Source organism: Balaenoptera borealis (genome assembly GCF_965194805.1).
Source record: "Balaenoptera borealis genome assembly, chromosome: 14".
Lineage (NCBI taxonomy): Eukaryota > Metazoa > Chordata > Mammalia > Artiodactyla > Balaenopteridae > Balaenoptera > Balaenoptera borealis.
Genome location: NC_138875.1, coordinates 84,133,958 through 84,147,002, shown reverse-complemented (window position 1 = coordinate 84,147,002; position 13,045 = coordinate 84,133,958). Strand labels below are relative to the sequence as shown.

Below are 13,045 nucleotides of genomic sequence, written 5' to 3'. Positions count from 1 at the left end.
AAATGTGAGAGGAGCTTTGTGCTGGGATTTGGCTCTGATTCCGTGAAAACCCTTTGGGTGGAAACTGGTTAAAATCCCTCCTTTGTGGTTTGGGTTTGGAGCACCGTTACCCAAGTCTCTGCACACTTCACTGGAAAGTCTCAGCTACAAGGCATCATTGATTTTACTGTTTTGAGACACTTAGGAACACTGTATACATGTGTGTGTATATAAAACAATTGGGAAAGTTACATTCTGAGATCCCAGGTACACAAGGAATGGTGTAGAGGAGCTTGCAGGTTGGAAATGACCCATCAGATCCTGGAGTCTAGAACTGTCTGTGTTAGGAACTCTGTTCAATTTGAAATTGGGAACAGACAATAGAAGGAGAGGGAGAAGGAAGCCTGGTGAGGAGTCTTTGCTCCCGACCCCATGGGGGCAGCAGGGCCTCACTCGAGGTTGTCCACGGACACGTTCCAGCACAAGGGGGTCAGTGAGCTAAAAGAAGGAGGTGGGAAATCCTCAGACAGGAAAGGAGAGGAGGATTTTTTTTTTTTTTTGGCCACACTGCACAGCATGCGGGATCTTAGTTCCCCGACCAGGGATCGAACCCACGCCCCCTGCAGTGGAAGCGCAGAGTCCTAACCACTGGACCGCCAGGGAAGTCCTAGGATGATCTTTAAAGATGTTCAAGCTCTGGCAGCTTGAAATCGGGCTCGTGCCTGCCTGCCGAGTCCCTTCCCTCTCCTCATCCAAGACTCTCCTGACAATACCTCTTCTGAAACAGCTTCCGAACTGTATCCTCTACTAGTGGCCAGGATTCGCCTACCCAAGCTGGACAGATGAGGACTGGATCGGGGGAATAAAGGGAAGAAACAAGGCTGGGAGACACAAAGGAAGGACGGAGCACAAGAACAAAAGCTTTCATCTCTTAGACATGACCACCACTCCCTGGTCTTTTTATAACTTATTCATGTTGGGTTCCCAACAGACTTGCTTTGTTGTGTGCATGGTATGAAGGAGAGTGGCTTGCACCAGTTAGAAGACATAAAGGCACTTAAGTCACCAACAAATTAGTGCACCTCAGCTACATGTCCAGACAGAGCCCACTGTAGTACCTTTGACAGAAGAGGCTGTGGGCTCGGATTTCCAGCCCTCAGGATTCAGTCCGAACAGTGTAGCGAAGCAGTCAGACATCTCCTCTTCCGTCATGTGCTCACCTGGGCGTCACAAAGGGAAAAGCAGGCTGTTCAGCTCGTGGGACTAAGCCTCACGTCAGAGTTCAGCATCATCATTCTGAGGTCTTCAAGAGGATGATTCCACTGTTTTCTTGAGACACAAAAACAATCTAGGGAGTCCCATGTTACTGTCACATAGACTTCCTTATATAGCGCTACAAATGGGACTCCAACCCAGGGGACTGTGTTGGGGCTTGTGCAGAGAAAGAAGACAGCATTCTGACAAAGACTGTGCTTAGCTTCATTTCTAATTCCCTCACATTAGAAGCACCAGTTTGGCTAAGATGAAATGATCGCCCAGAGAAAAGGGCTACTTGACTTCCTCACATAAAACAATGAGGAAGGACTTCCCTGGTGGCTCAGTGGTTAAGAATCCGCCTGCCAACACAGGGGACACGGGTTCGAGCCCTGATCCGGGAAGAGCCCACATGCTGCAGAGCAACTAAGCCCGTGCGCCACAACTACTGAGCCTGCGCTCTAGAGGCCATAAGCCACAACTACTGAGCCCACGTGCCACAACTACAGAAGCCCACACGCCTAGAGCCCATGCTCCTCAACAAGAGAAGCCACTGCAATGAGAAGCCCGCGCACCGCAACGAAGAGTAGCCCCCGCTCGCCGCAACTAGAGAAAGCCCGTGCACAGCAACAAAGACCCAACGCAGCCAAAAATAAATAAATAAATAAATAAATAAATAAATGTATTAAAAAAAAATACGATGAGGAAGAGAATAGGTAAAAATGAAAAGTTTTACTTTGGTGTGGTTTCATTTCACAAATGCAACCCAATCTCGTAGTAGCTCTGTGAGGTTGATGGCTGGCACTTGTATTCCTGCTTTACGAGTGAGGGCCCTGAATCTTGCAGTTCCAGGAAGTTGGAACATAAACTGCATCTTTCTGGTTCCCGGCATCCTTCCCTTTACCCCGTGTTTGCCAGCCACGTGGGTCAGTAAGTGGCATCCTCGCGGCTGAAGTCCAGTCAAATCAGAGATGCCGGGGGGTGGTCTGTCTCCCAGCTCAGTTCTCTCCAGTGGGAATGGCTCAAGGGTGTTACGAGATATACCTATTTAGGTATTTACCTTTGGTTTGAAGCAGTTTCAGAAAATCCTCTCTTCGAATAGCTTTCTTTCCCTTTGAATTGGTAAAACCAAGAATGTCAAAGCTCCGCTGGATGCCACTCATGGTGTTACCGAAGGGTGGCCTGTGATTAAGGTAAACTCTGAAGAAATCCGGTAGGTTGATTTTGTCAATTAGTTTTCCAGTGTCCACATACTCACTAAATCTGATTTCGTTAAACATATCTTCAATCTAGGGAAGAGGTTTAGGAAAAAAAAAAAAAAAAGACCATGGTAAGCAGAAAAGACACTTTGATAGCCGTTAGCTTAGAACATGTCTGTTATGAGCTGACTGTATCCACGCCCCCCCCGCCCCCGCCAAAGAAAGATAGGTTGAAGTCCTAACCCCCAGTCCCTCAGTCCCTCATGGCAGATGTCATTAGTTAAGATGAGGTTGTACTGGAGGAGGGTGGGCCTTTCAAACAATATGACCAGTGTCCTCATAAAGAGAGGAAAGAGACACTCAGGGCCAAGATGGACATGTGATGGCCGAGGCAGTGGTTGGAGGGATACAGCTTAAGCCAAGGAACATCAAGGATTGATGGTAACTGCAGAAGCTAGAAGAGGCGAGGACACATTATCCCCTACATGTTTCATAGAGAGCATGACCCTGCTGACACCTTGATTTCAGACTTCCATGAGAGAATAAATTCCTGTTGTGTGAAGCAACACACTTTGTGGTACTAAATTTTACAGCAGCCTTGATCCACTGTCCAACTGGTCAATACTATTAGCATTGGCATGAACAGTGTTTCATTTCTTCACTTTTCACCTAAGTATCTCACAGTGTATCTACTACATCCTTGCTTTGTGAAGAAGATATTAGTTTCATTTAAAAGATGGAATCCTGAAGAATTTAGAAGTTAGTTTAGATGAATAAGCAAATAATTCAGTGTGAAACTCAAATATAGGACCTAAGGCTGTGGTAAGTTTCTTAAGACAACTAACTGCACCATGATTCTTTTTTCCTTTCTTTCTTTTCCATCTTTATCCTGCAATGTTTTATATACTCAAAAGATTCTATGTAACATACATACAACTTAGGTGATATAATTTTTAAAATGAAGACCTAAGAAGCCATCATTCATTGAAAATATCAACGTAGTTGACAAATCTTAAGCGAGACTAACCAAGAAAAAAAAGAGAAAAGACTCAAATTATTAAAATCAGGAATGAAAGAGGGAATACCAGTACCAATCTTACAGAGATTAAAAGGAGTATGAGCAATTATATGCCAACAAATCAGATAACTTAGGTGAAATGGACAAATTGCTAGAAAGATACAAATGACCAAAACTGACTCAAGAAGAAAGAGAAAATCTAAACAGACCTATAACAAGTAAATAGATTGAATTAGTAACTTTACAGCTTCAGCAAAGAAAAACCAAGGACCAAATGGCTTCATTGGTGAATTCTACCAAATATTTCAAGAATACCAATCCTCCACAAACTCTCCCAAAAACATAAGAAAAGGGAACAATTCCCAACTCATCCTGTGAGGGCTGCTTTCTGATTTGGAAAGTCATTCTTTGCGTATTTTCCAAATTTCCTAGAATGAGCAGAGTGCTGACATGTCTGTGGATTCAAATGGAAATGTGGTGCCAGTTAATGCAGGTCTCCACGCCGGGCTCCTTGAGTAACTGGCAGAACGCCAGGAGGAGAGAACTAGAGAACACAGAAACAAACAAAACCACTCCTCACTCCCATCAGCCTTCTCTGTGCAGTAGTTTTGTACCACGCACACTGCAATCGGCTAAAATTCAGAAACCTGAACTGTGCCTGACAAAGGGCTAGAAATGAGTAATTTATTTTAGTGTCTACATTTGAAACTAATATGTGTCCCTCCAAATTGCAGGGTTTTGAATTTTACAGAGAGAGAGAGAGAGAGAAAGAGAGAGAGAGAGAGAATAAGAGCCACAGAAAAGTGGGAAATAATTTTTTTTCCCCAGAACATGAACTCTTTTGGTCTGTAGGAATGAATCAGGAAGAGAATCTGTATTTGTACACAATATTTATCAATAGATAGCCAATTTCTCCCTGTCTACTAAATAAATGTAGAGCAAAAATTGAAAGAGCACCAGTTTGAAGCAACGCCAAATATTAGCCTGTCTGGAACACCCTAGTGTCTTGGTCTTGCCCCAAGTAACAGGAAGAAAATACAAACCTCTTGCAGTCCAACCATCATTTCTGTGAAAGATCTGGGGTACCTTCCTTCCACTTTTTCCCATGCATATAAAATACATGTGTCTATTTTTTTTACAAAACTGGTATGTGTATATTTGTATCCTGCTTTTGTATCCTGCTTTTCCCCCTTTTACACTGTATCTTAGTAATCGCCTAATATTTTCAAAGAAGTCATATATCCTCAATGCAACATTCCAGGAATGGTCTTTAGATATAACATCATTGGTTATGGATACAAATGAACCATAATTGGTACTATGCAAGTAGCTCTAATTGGTAACATTTTCATATACAGCATTTATTGAGTTTATATTATGTACAACTGCATGTTAAATTATGTACAATTTTTGTGTATAAATAAAACTATCCAGTAGCATATATTATTTACAGATTCTACTATATGATTTTAATACTATTAGTATATGCATGTGCTACCACTTACTATGAGCCAAAGGAGACTGGGGCTAACACTATGATCTTTGATGGCAGACCTAGGTTCAAAACCTGGTTCTTCCATTTTCTATATGACTTTGGGTGAGTAACTTAACATTCCTTATCCTCAGTTTCCTGTCTTGAAAAAGGGAGTAATATGGTAAACCATTTGCAGTGGGCTGATCTGACGCTTACCGTGACAATGTATCTAAAGTGCTGACATAGTGCCTAACACAGTCAGCACTCAACTGGCAGTAATTGTTCTTGTGATTATTATACTTCCTATGCCCTTGCTAATTACAATGCATGTAATTAGAACATAAATTATAATTTATAAATACATAAATTATAATGTAAATGATATGTGTACTTTACAAATGCAATATACGATTCAAACTCAATTCAGAAATAGGAGGCTAACCCAAAGAGGACAAAAAAGGACTCCAAAAGCGCCTGGAGTTACTCATACCCGGAGCATTCCAAAGATCTCAGAGAACATTCTTGGCACAAACCACTCTGTAGGTGATTCACCTCTTACTCTCTTTCCCCAAATGACTGACCAAAAATCACTGCTCAACAAGCAGAGAGCTGGCAGTTTCAGCATCACAACATTTCTTTCCCGAGCCTGCTCTGTGTTACTTGAAGAGGCAGGTGCTGCTACATGTCTAAACGAGGGTCATGCTTGGGAGAGGAACCTCGGAGCCCGAATGGAATGCCCAGAGCCTTCCCAGGGCCCCGGTGGGAGGAGTGGGAGGCCCCGCGGTCGCCCAGAGCGCTCTGGCTGGCTTCAGCCTGGCCTTTTATTGGCATTCTCACGCTGGCCTGTCATCCACTAAGGCAGTGGTTCATTTGATTCACCCAGGGAGCTTTAAACATTCTAAGGCCTCGGCCCCATTCCCAGAGATCCTGATTTAATTGTTCTGGGGTGGAGTATGAGTGGTCATAGTTTTTAAAAGCTCCCCAGGGGATATGAATGTGTGGCCAAGGTTGGGAAGTATGGCTTTAAGGCAGGGGATCTCAAACTTTATCAGGCATCAACATGAGCAGGAGGGCCCGTTAAAACACAGATGGCTGGTCCCACCCCCAGAGTTTCTGATTCCGTGAGTCTGGGATCTGGGCCGAGAATCTGCTTTGCTTACAAATCCCCAGGTGAGGCCTGTGCTGCTGGTCTGGGGGCCACAGCTTTGAGAACCAGCTCTTACCCCACAGCGGCTAGCGGAGGTGATGCTCATGCCAGAAAGAATCAGCACCCGGCTCGTGATTTTCATCAGAGAGTAATGGTGGGTGGCAGCTGTGAGGCATATTCTAATTCTTCAGGCCCACATCTGTCTCCTCCATTAAGCTGTAGCAGTAGCGTTCATCTCTATTTCCACAGCAGCTTTGTTCAGAGCCCGGCACATCGTGGGGGCCCAGAGAAACATTTACGGAATGAATGAATGAATGAAACACCGTGGGCACAATGAGGCCATGGAAGAAGTTCTCTTAAAACTCAAAAAAGGGGGGCTTCCCTGGTGGCGCAGTGGTTAAGAATCTGCCTGCCAAGGCAGGGGACACGGGTTCGAGCCCTGGTCCAGGAAGATCCCACATGCTGCGGAGCAACTAAGCCCAGGCGACACAACTACTGAGCCTGCGCTCTAGAGCCTGAGAGCCACAACTACTGAGCCTGCAAGCCACAACTACTGAGCTCGCGAGCCACAACTACTGAAGCTTGCACATGCCTAGAGCCCGTGCTCTGCAACAAGAGAAGCCACCGCAGCGAGAAGCCCGCGAACCGCAACGAAGAGTAGCTCCCACTCGCCGCAACTAGAGAAAGCCCACGTGCAGCAACAAAGACCCAACGCAGCCAAAAATAAATAAATTAATTAAAATTTTATAAAAAGGTAGAACTGTCAAGGTCGAGTATCTATTCAACAGCTTGTCATTTGAGTTATAACTTTTTTTTTTTTGGCCACACGCCATGCAGCTTGTAGGATCTCAGGTCCCCAACCAGGGATTGAACCCGGGCCCTCGGCAGTGAAAACGCAGAGTCCTAACCACTGGACCCAACCAGGGAATTCCTGATTTATAACTTTTAAACATTTACACAGTCGGCCCCTGGGCCTCTGCTGGTACCGCTGCTCAGGCCCCGAGACGTGAGGATGGCCTGTCCTTGGAGGGCCGGGGTCCCCTGGCCCAGGACTGCTTTACTCCTGCCGCTGTCATTCTCCCCATAGGCCTTTGGGTTTGCGATCCTGTTGTCAGCCGCAGGAAGCCACTGATGGCCTTAGAATTGTGTCTTATAATTAAGTTTTATAACCTCCCTGTTAAACGGAGAGGAACATGATACACTTGAACTGGGGCCATTCCTCGTCTTTATAAACGGGCTCCTGGTGCGGGTCGGTTTCTTCTGTGATAGTTTCATAGCCTCGCAGGCTGGAAGGACTCTCCCTCCTCCTAACACACACCTAGTGCTCTCTAGACCGTCCCTGGCAAATGAGGAGACAGTCTTTCCTCACAGCGTCCTCTTCGCCTCACACCCACTCCGTGTGGCCCATCGCGGTGGCGTTTCGCACTGACCTGGGGCAGGGGAGGAGGGGCTGGGCAGCAGCTTCCAGGGCTGGAGATGCCTCTGCTGTTGGCGCATCGCTCTGTCACTCACAGCTGCGCCCCTCTCCAGTAACGATCTGCACAACAGCTGCCTCCCGTCAGGTCCTGCGCACTGGACGCCGACCCAGGAGAAGGCCAGCCCTCGGTGCTGGGCCACAGCGCTCTCTCCCTGCTGTCTGCCGGCTGGGGGGAGGCTCAGAGATGACAACACCACCATTCCCAGCGCCCTTTATGGTGACCTCCGCCCAGCCCCTCACGGGGCCCAGGCTGCAAGCACTTCCGGGGATTCTTCCCCACCCCAGGTGAACGTTTTTAAAGGTTTTAAAATCTGAATGACAGATTTCCCTGGTGGCGCAGTGGTTAAGAAGCTGCCTGCCAATGCAGGGGACATGGGTTCGAGCCCTGGTCCAGGAAGATCCCACATGCCATGGAACAGCTAAGCCCGTGCGCCACAACTACTGAGCCTGTGCTCTGGAGCCCGCAAGCCACAACTACTGAAGCCCATGCGCCTAGAGCCCATTCTCTGCAACAAGAGAAGCCACCACAGTGGCTTCTCTTTTCTTTACTCCTCTAGAAAAAGGAGTGAAGTACTGATTATGCTACAACATGGATGCACCCTGAAAACAGTGAAAGGAGCCAGACACAAACGATCGCACATCACATGATTCCATCTATATGAAATGTCCAGAAGAGGCAAATCCGGAGATGGGAAGTAGACTAGTGGATGCCAGGGGCTGAGGAGGGGGGATGGGAAGTGACGGCTAATGGATACAGGGTTTCTTTTTAGGGTGATAAACATGTTCTAGGATTCGATAGTGGTGATGGTTGCACAACTCTGTGAACATACTAAAAGCCATTGACTCACTTTAAATAGGTGAATTGTATGATATGTGATATATCTCAATAAAGTTGATTAAAAGGAAGAAAAATAGGGAGTTCCCCGGTGGCCTAGTGGCTTGGATTCTGCATTTTCACTGCCATGGTCAGGGGAGATCCCGCAAGCCATGAGGTGTGGCCAAAAAAAATAATAATAATCATAAAAGGAAGAAAAATAGGGACTTCCCTGGCGGTCCAGCGGTTAAGACTCCGCACTTCCAATGCAGGGGGTGCGGGTTTGATCCTTGGTCAGGGAACTAAGATCCCACATGCTTCACAGTGAGGCCAAAAAAAAAAAAAAAAAGAAATATAATACAGAAGTGAAGCAATGGCAAAGGCAAGTAACAAAGCAAATAACATCAGTTTTAAAAAATGTAATTTTCACCATGACTATGATCTATTCTTTTATCATCATAAAACCAGTAAAGATGAATATGTGCTTGTTATAAAAAATGCAAACACTGGAGATGTAAGAATAGAAGTAAAGTGCTCTATCATTCCCCATCCCTCAGCAATGGCCAGTGTTCGATGTCCTGACTTTTGTTTGCACTAAGACCAGCCGGCTGGGGTACAGACCGCGGCCCTGAGTGGCCGAGCAAGCTTCCTCATCCCCCTAAGCCTCACTGTCCTGGCTGGTAAGATGGAGATGATAAACGCATCTGCTTGCTGTGAGGACGAAACGCCAGGGGGGCTGGCACAGTCCTTGGCTCTCAGCGAGCGCTCAAGCGAGAAGGGCTGGTCCGCTGTTGCCGCTGTTGGTGTTATTGATATTATCAGCTGCATTCTTTTTTAGTGGCCGCGCAGCATTTTAGGATTTCTTTCTTTAGATGCTGTAAGTGTGGCAACAGCAGTGCTCCCTGGCGTAGGGTTCTCAGTGGACCAGGAAGGCCTCCTGACAGCAGTGGGCCATTTCTCTCACTTTCAGGATGGAAACACCTCCTGATATTTATGCTTCAGAACAAATCCAACCCACTGAGGACCTTTCTTCAAAGTGCGAATTTCCAAATTCCCATGGGGTCTTCATCAGAGCAGAAACTGTGCCCATGACCGTTGGCTCAAATTTCTCCTCCTCGTATGGCGGGCGGCTGTGCCACTTGGCTACGCTCCCTCCACCCCAGCTGGGACCGAGGTTTAGCCACGAAGATTAGCACACAAGGCTTGGGGAGGATTTGTTCGTTTATCTTTCTGGGTTTTGTTCTGAAAACAAAAGCAATACAACCTACCGCTTGTAGTTAAGAAAAATTAAATTCTACAGAAATGTATGTATGAGCCTCCCCTCTCCCCGGCAATTTACAGCCACGATGGTCTTCTAAGGAGAGTGGATGCGACTAAATGGGAAGTTTTTTCATTTGTAAACCCTGGAGATGGGCTTATACTGCAGATTTGGAAACAGAAGCTAAGAGCTGAGCTGGCATGGCCAGCGGAGGGACAGGAGGGGGTGCTCCTCAGGGAAGGAAGAGGGGGAGCAGAGCTCGGTGGGGGTCAAGACCAGCAAGGAAGCCCCCCTGGGGGTGGTCATCGGGATTGGGAAGAAGGTCTAATGAGAAGTTTTAGGTAAACTGCTGTGGAATGTGGTTATGCATGAATCTGTCTGGCGATTCCCAGTTTTTCAGGGAAGCTGTCTTGTGTGGATGGGCTTTCTGTTTTTGTGGAAAAGGAGGAAGACGCTGAGCGTCACGTCTGGAATGACCTGGAGCGTGCACACGCACACGGGGGAGCCCCGAGGCCAGGAGAGCGCGAGCCCCCAGGGCAGCCCGAACTCCGACTACGGGTGGCAACCAGGGCTGGGTTCCAGCTGGTACCAGAGGCCCCAGCTGATGGAGGTGATAGGCAGAAAGTAGACAGTAAAAGCTCTCACGGATCCCGTGCCTCAGAAGTCAGTGTTGTTAAGGGTTTGGAAGAAGTTCTTTCAGTTTTGCTAGGCATATATGAGATCTATATATTATCGTTAATGAAGTGAGGTCATGCTTTACATACTGTTTTGCAACTTGCCTTTTGTCCTTTAACAATAAAACCAGCACATTCTTTCTGAGTCAAGCAAGAATCATAGGTCAGGGACTTCCCTGGTGGTCCAGTGGTTAAGAATCCGCCTCCCAGTACAGGGGACATGGGTTCGATCCCTGGTCAGGGAACTAAGATCCCACATGCTATGGGAGAGCTAAGTCCATGCGCCGCAACTACTGAGCCCACACGCTCTGGAGCCCGCGTGCCGCAGCTAGAGAGAAGCCCGCGCACTGCAACAAAGAGCCCATGCGCTGCAGCTAAGACCTGACGCAGCCAAATAAATAAAATTAAAGAATTAAAAAAAAGAAGAGGGCTTCCCTGGTGGCGCAGTGGTTGAGAATCTGCCTGCCAATGCAGGGGACACGGGTTCGAGCCCTGGGCTGGGAAGATCCCACATGCTGCGGAGCAACTAGGCCCGTGAGCCACAATTGCTGAGCCTGCGCGTCTGGAGCCTGTGCTCCGCAACAAGAGAGGCCGCGATAGTGAGAGGCCCGCGCACCGCGATGAAGAGTGCCCCCAACTTGCCGCAACTAGAGAAAGCCCTCGCACAGAAACAAAGACCCAACACGTCATAAATAAATATATAAATTAAAAATATTTAAAAAAAAAAAAAAAGAAGAGAACAGAAATAAAAGAATCGTAGGTCAATTTCACTGTTTAATAACTACTAAGTGGGGCTTCCCTGGTGGCGCAGTGGTTGAGAATCTGCCTGCCAATGCAGGGGTCACAGGTTCGAGCCCTGGTCTGGGAAGATCCCACATGCCGCGGAGCAACTAGGCCCGTGAGCCACAACTACTGAGCCTGCGCGTCTGGAGCCTGTGCCCCGCAACAAGAGAGGCCGCGACAGGGAGAGGCCCGCGCACCGCGATGAAGAGTGGCCCCCACTTGCCGCAACTAGAGAAAGCCCTCGCACAGAAATGAAGACCCAACACAGCCATAAATAAATAAATAAATAAATAAAAGAGTAACTGTAGTGCCATGTACACACACAAAAAAGCTTATTAAAAAAAAAAAAAAAAAATAACTACTAAGTGTAGGTGTGCCTTACTTGATTTACCCCATCTCTTATCAACGGACCTTAAGGTTGTTTTAATTTTTCACTATTATAAACTATCCTGCAGTACGTCACTGTTACACTTGCCTGAGTTTTCCTGTAGGATATACTCCTAAAAGCAGAATTGCTGGGTCCAAAGGTAAGCACGTTAAAAAAGTTAAGTGATTATTTCCTCTCCAAACCCTCCTAAACAAGGCTAAAGCTGCTGAATACACCAAATAGTTAGGGCTACTATTAATTACTCTGAGATCAAACAATAATGTCAGGGATTCTATCTTCCTTATTGTTTTTGCAGTCAGACATGACTGGTGAGCGTATCATTCATTCGTTTACTCATCCGACCAAGATTTGCTGAGCCTCCACGATGTGAACTCTTGCTGGGCACACACCTCTCTGTCAGGACTGGCCTTAATTTATAGAACTAAGTGCTTGAACTGCTGCTAATTCATTGCAAAAACTTACCAAGAATCTAAAACGCTCTGCAAGCTAAATAGAAACATAGCCACAAGTAACCAGGGAACACATGTGACACACAGGCCTGGCCCCGACATGATATTCCAAAGTCCCGGAGGGAAAAATATATATATAAAGATGGAAGATGAAACTTTCTCGTATGTGAAATCAGCTATACAAACTGTGAAGAGCCCTAACTTAGGAACCCAAACCTAGGGTTTATAACATTATAAACATTGCAGATCTTTCTTTTTTAAAAAATGAAGATTTGTGGGCTTCCCTGGTGGCGCAGTGGTTCAGAATCCGCCTGCCAATGCAGGGGACACAGGTTCAAGCCCTGGTCTGGGAAGATCCCACATGCTGCGGAGCAACTAAGCCCGTGAGCCACAACTACGGAGCCTGCGCTCTAGAGCCTGTGAGCCACAACTACTGAGCCTGCGTGCCACAACTACTGAAGCCCGCGCACCTAGAGCCCGTGCTCCGCGACAAGAGAAGCCACTGCAATGAGAAGCCCGTGCACCACAACGAAGAGTAGCCCCCGCTCACTGCAACTAGAGAAAGCCCGCACGCAGCAACAAAGACCCAACGCAGCCAAAAATAAATAAATAAATAAAAATTAAAAAAAAAAAAATGAAGATTTGTAAGAGCAGCCTACCTCACCTCTTTGGCTGTGTTCTGCAGAAGATGGGAATGGCTAGGGATTCTTTGGGGAGGGTTACATTCTTGTATAATTTGGCTTCAATCTACCACACTGACTAGATTCAAATCCCCAAGGCAGTTAAAATGACGTAAGAAAAATATAAATAATGTAGAGCCTTGGGGGGCTGGCTTGAGTCTATGTTTCTAAGTCTTTCAAGTAACCAAGTGTGAAAATACTCTTATCAGCGGCACATACTTCTTCATGCAACTTCTCGGGGGAGGGGGAACAGCTGCATCTTAATAGGAAATGTTTCATTAACCATGACGAAGCCTGGGTTTAAAAGTTTCAAAGCCCCGAAAACATTTTTATTAAAATCGCTATAAATCTGATGGAAACTAAAGATCAAAAAGTTCTCCCCTCGGAGCTTCAGATATAAACTAATTCATCAGCGAACAGTGTTTGCACTCGGATGTGGCCACATCTGGAT

General features: G+C 46.5%; 1 protein-coding gene across 5 annotated transcripts in view; it reads right to left on the bottom strand.

Annotated features, from left to right (window-relative positions):
* Positions 1–13,045, bottom strand: part of CFAP251 (cilia and flagella associated protein 251) — a 70,283-nt gene that overhangs the window by 3,897 nt on the left and 53,341 nt on the right. For 3 of the 5 annotated variants that reach the window (XM_082355854.1, XM_082355855.1, XM_082355852.1), the window contains 2 exons: positions 2,294–2,522; positions 1,098–1,199 (listed from right to left, as the gene is read on the bottom strand). In XM_082355854.1, coding sequence (XP_082211980.1) covers positions 1,098–1,199; positions 2,294–2,522 — 331 coding nt within the window. Of the gene's footprint in view, positions 1–1,097; positions 1,309–2,293; positions 2,523–6,147; positions 9,605–13,045 lie in introns of those variants that run through there. The other 2 variants (XR_014234523.1, XR_014234524.1) reach the window with 2 other exon arrangements.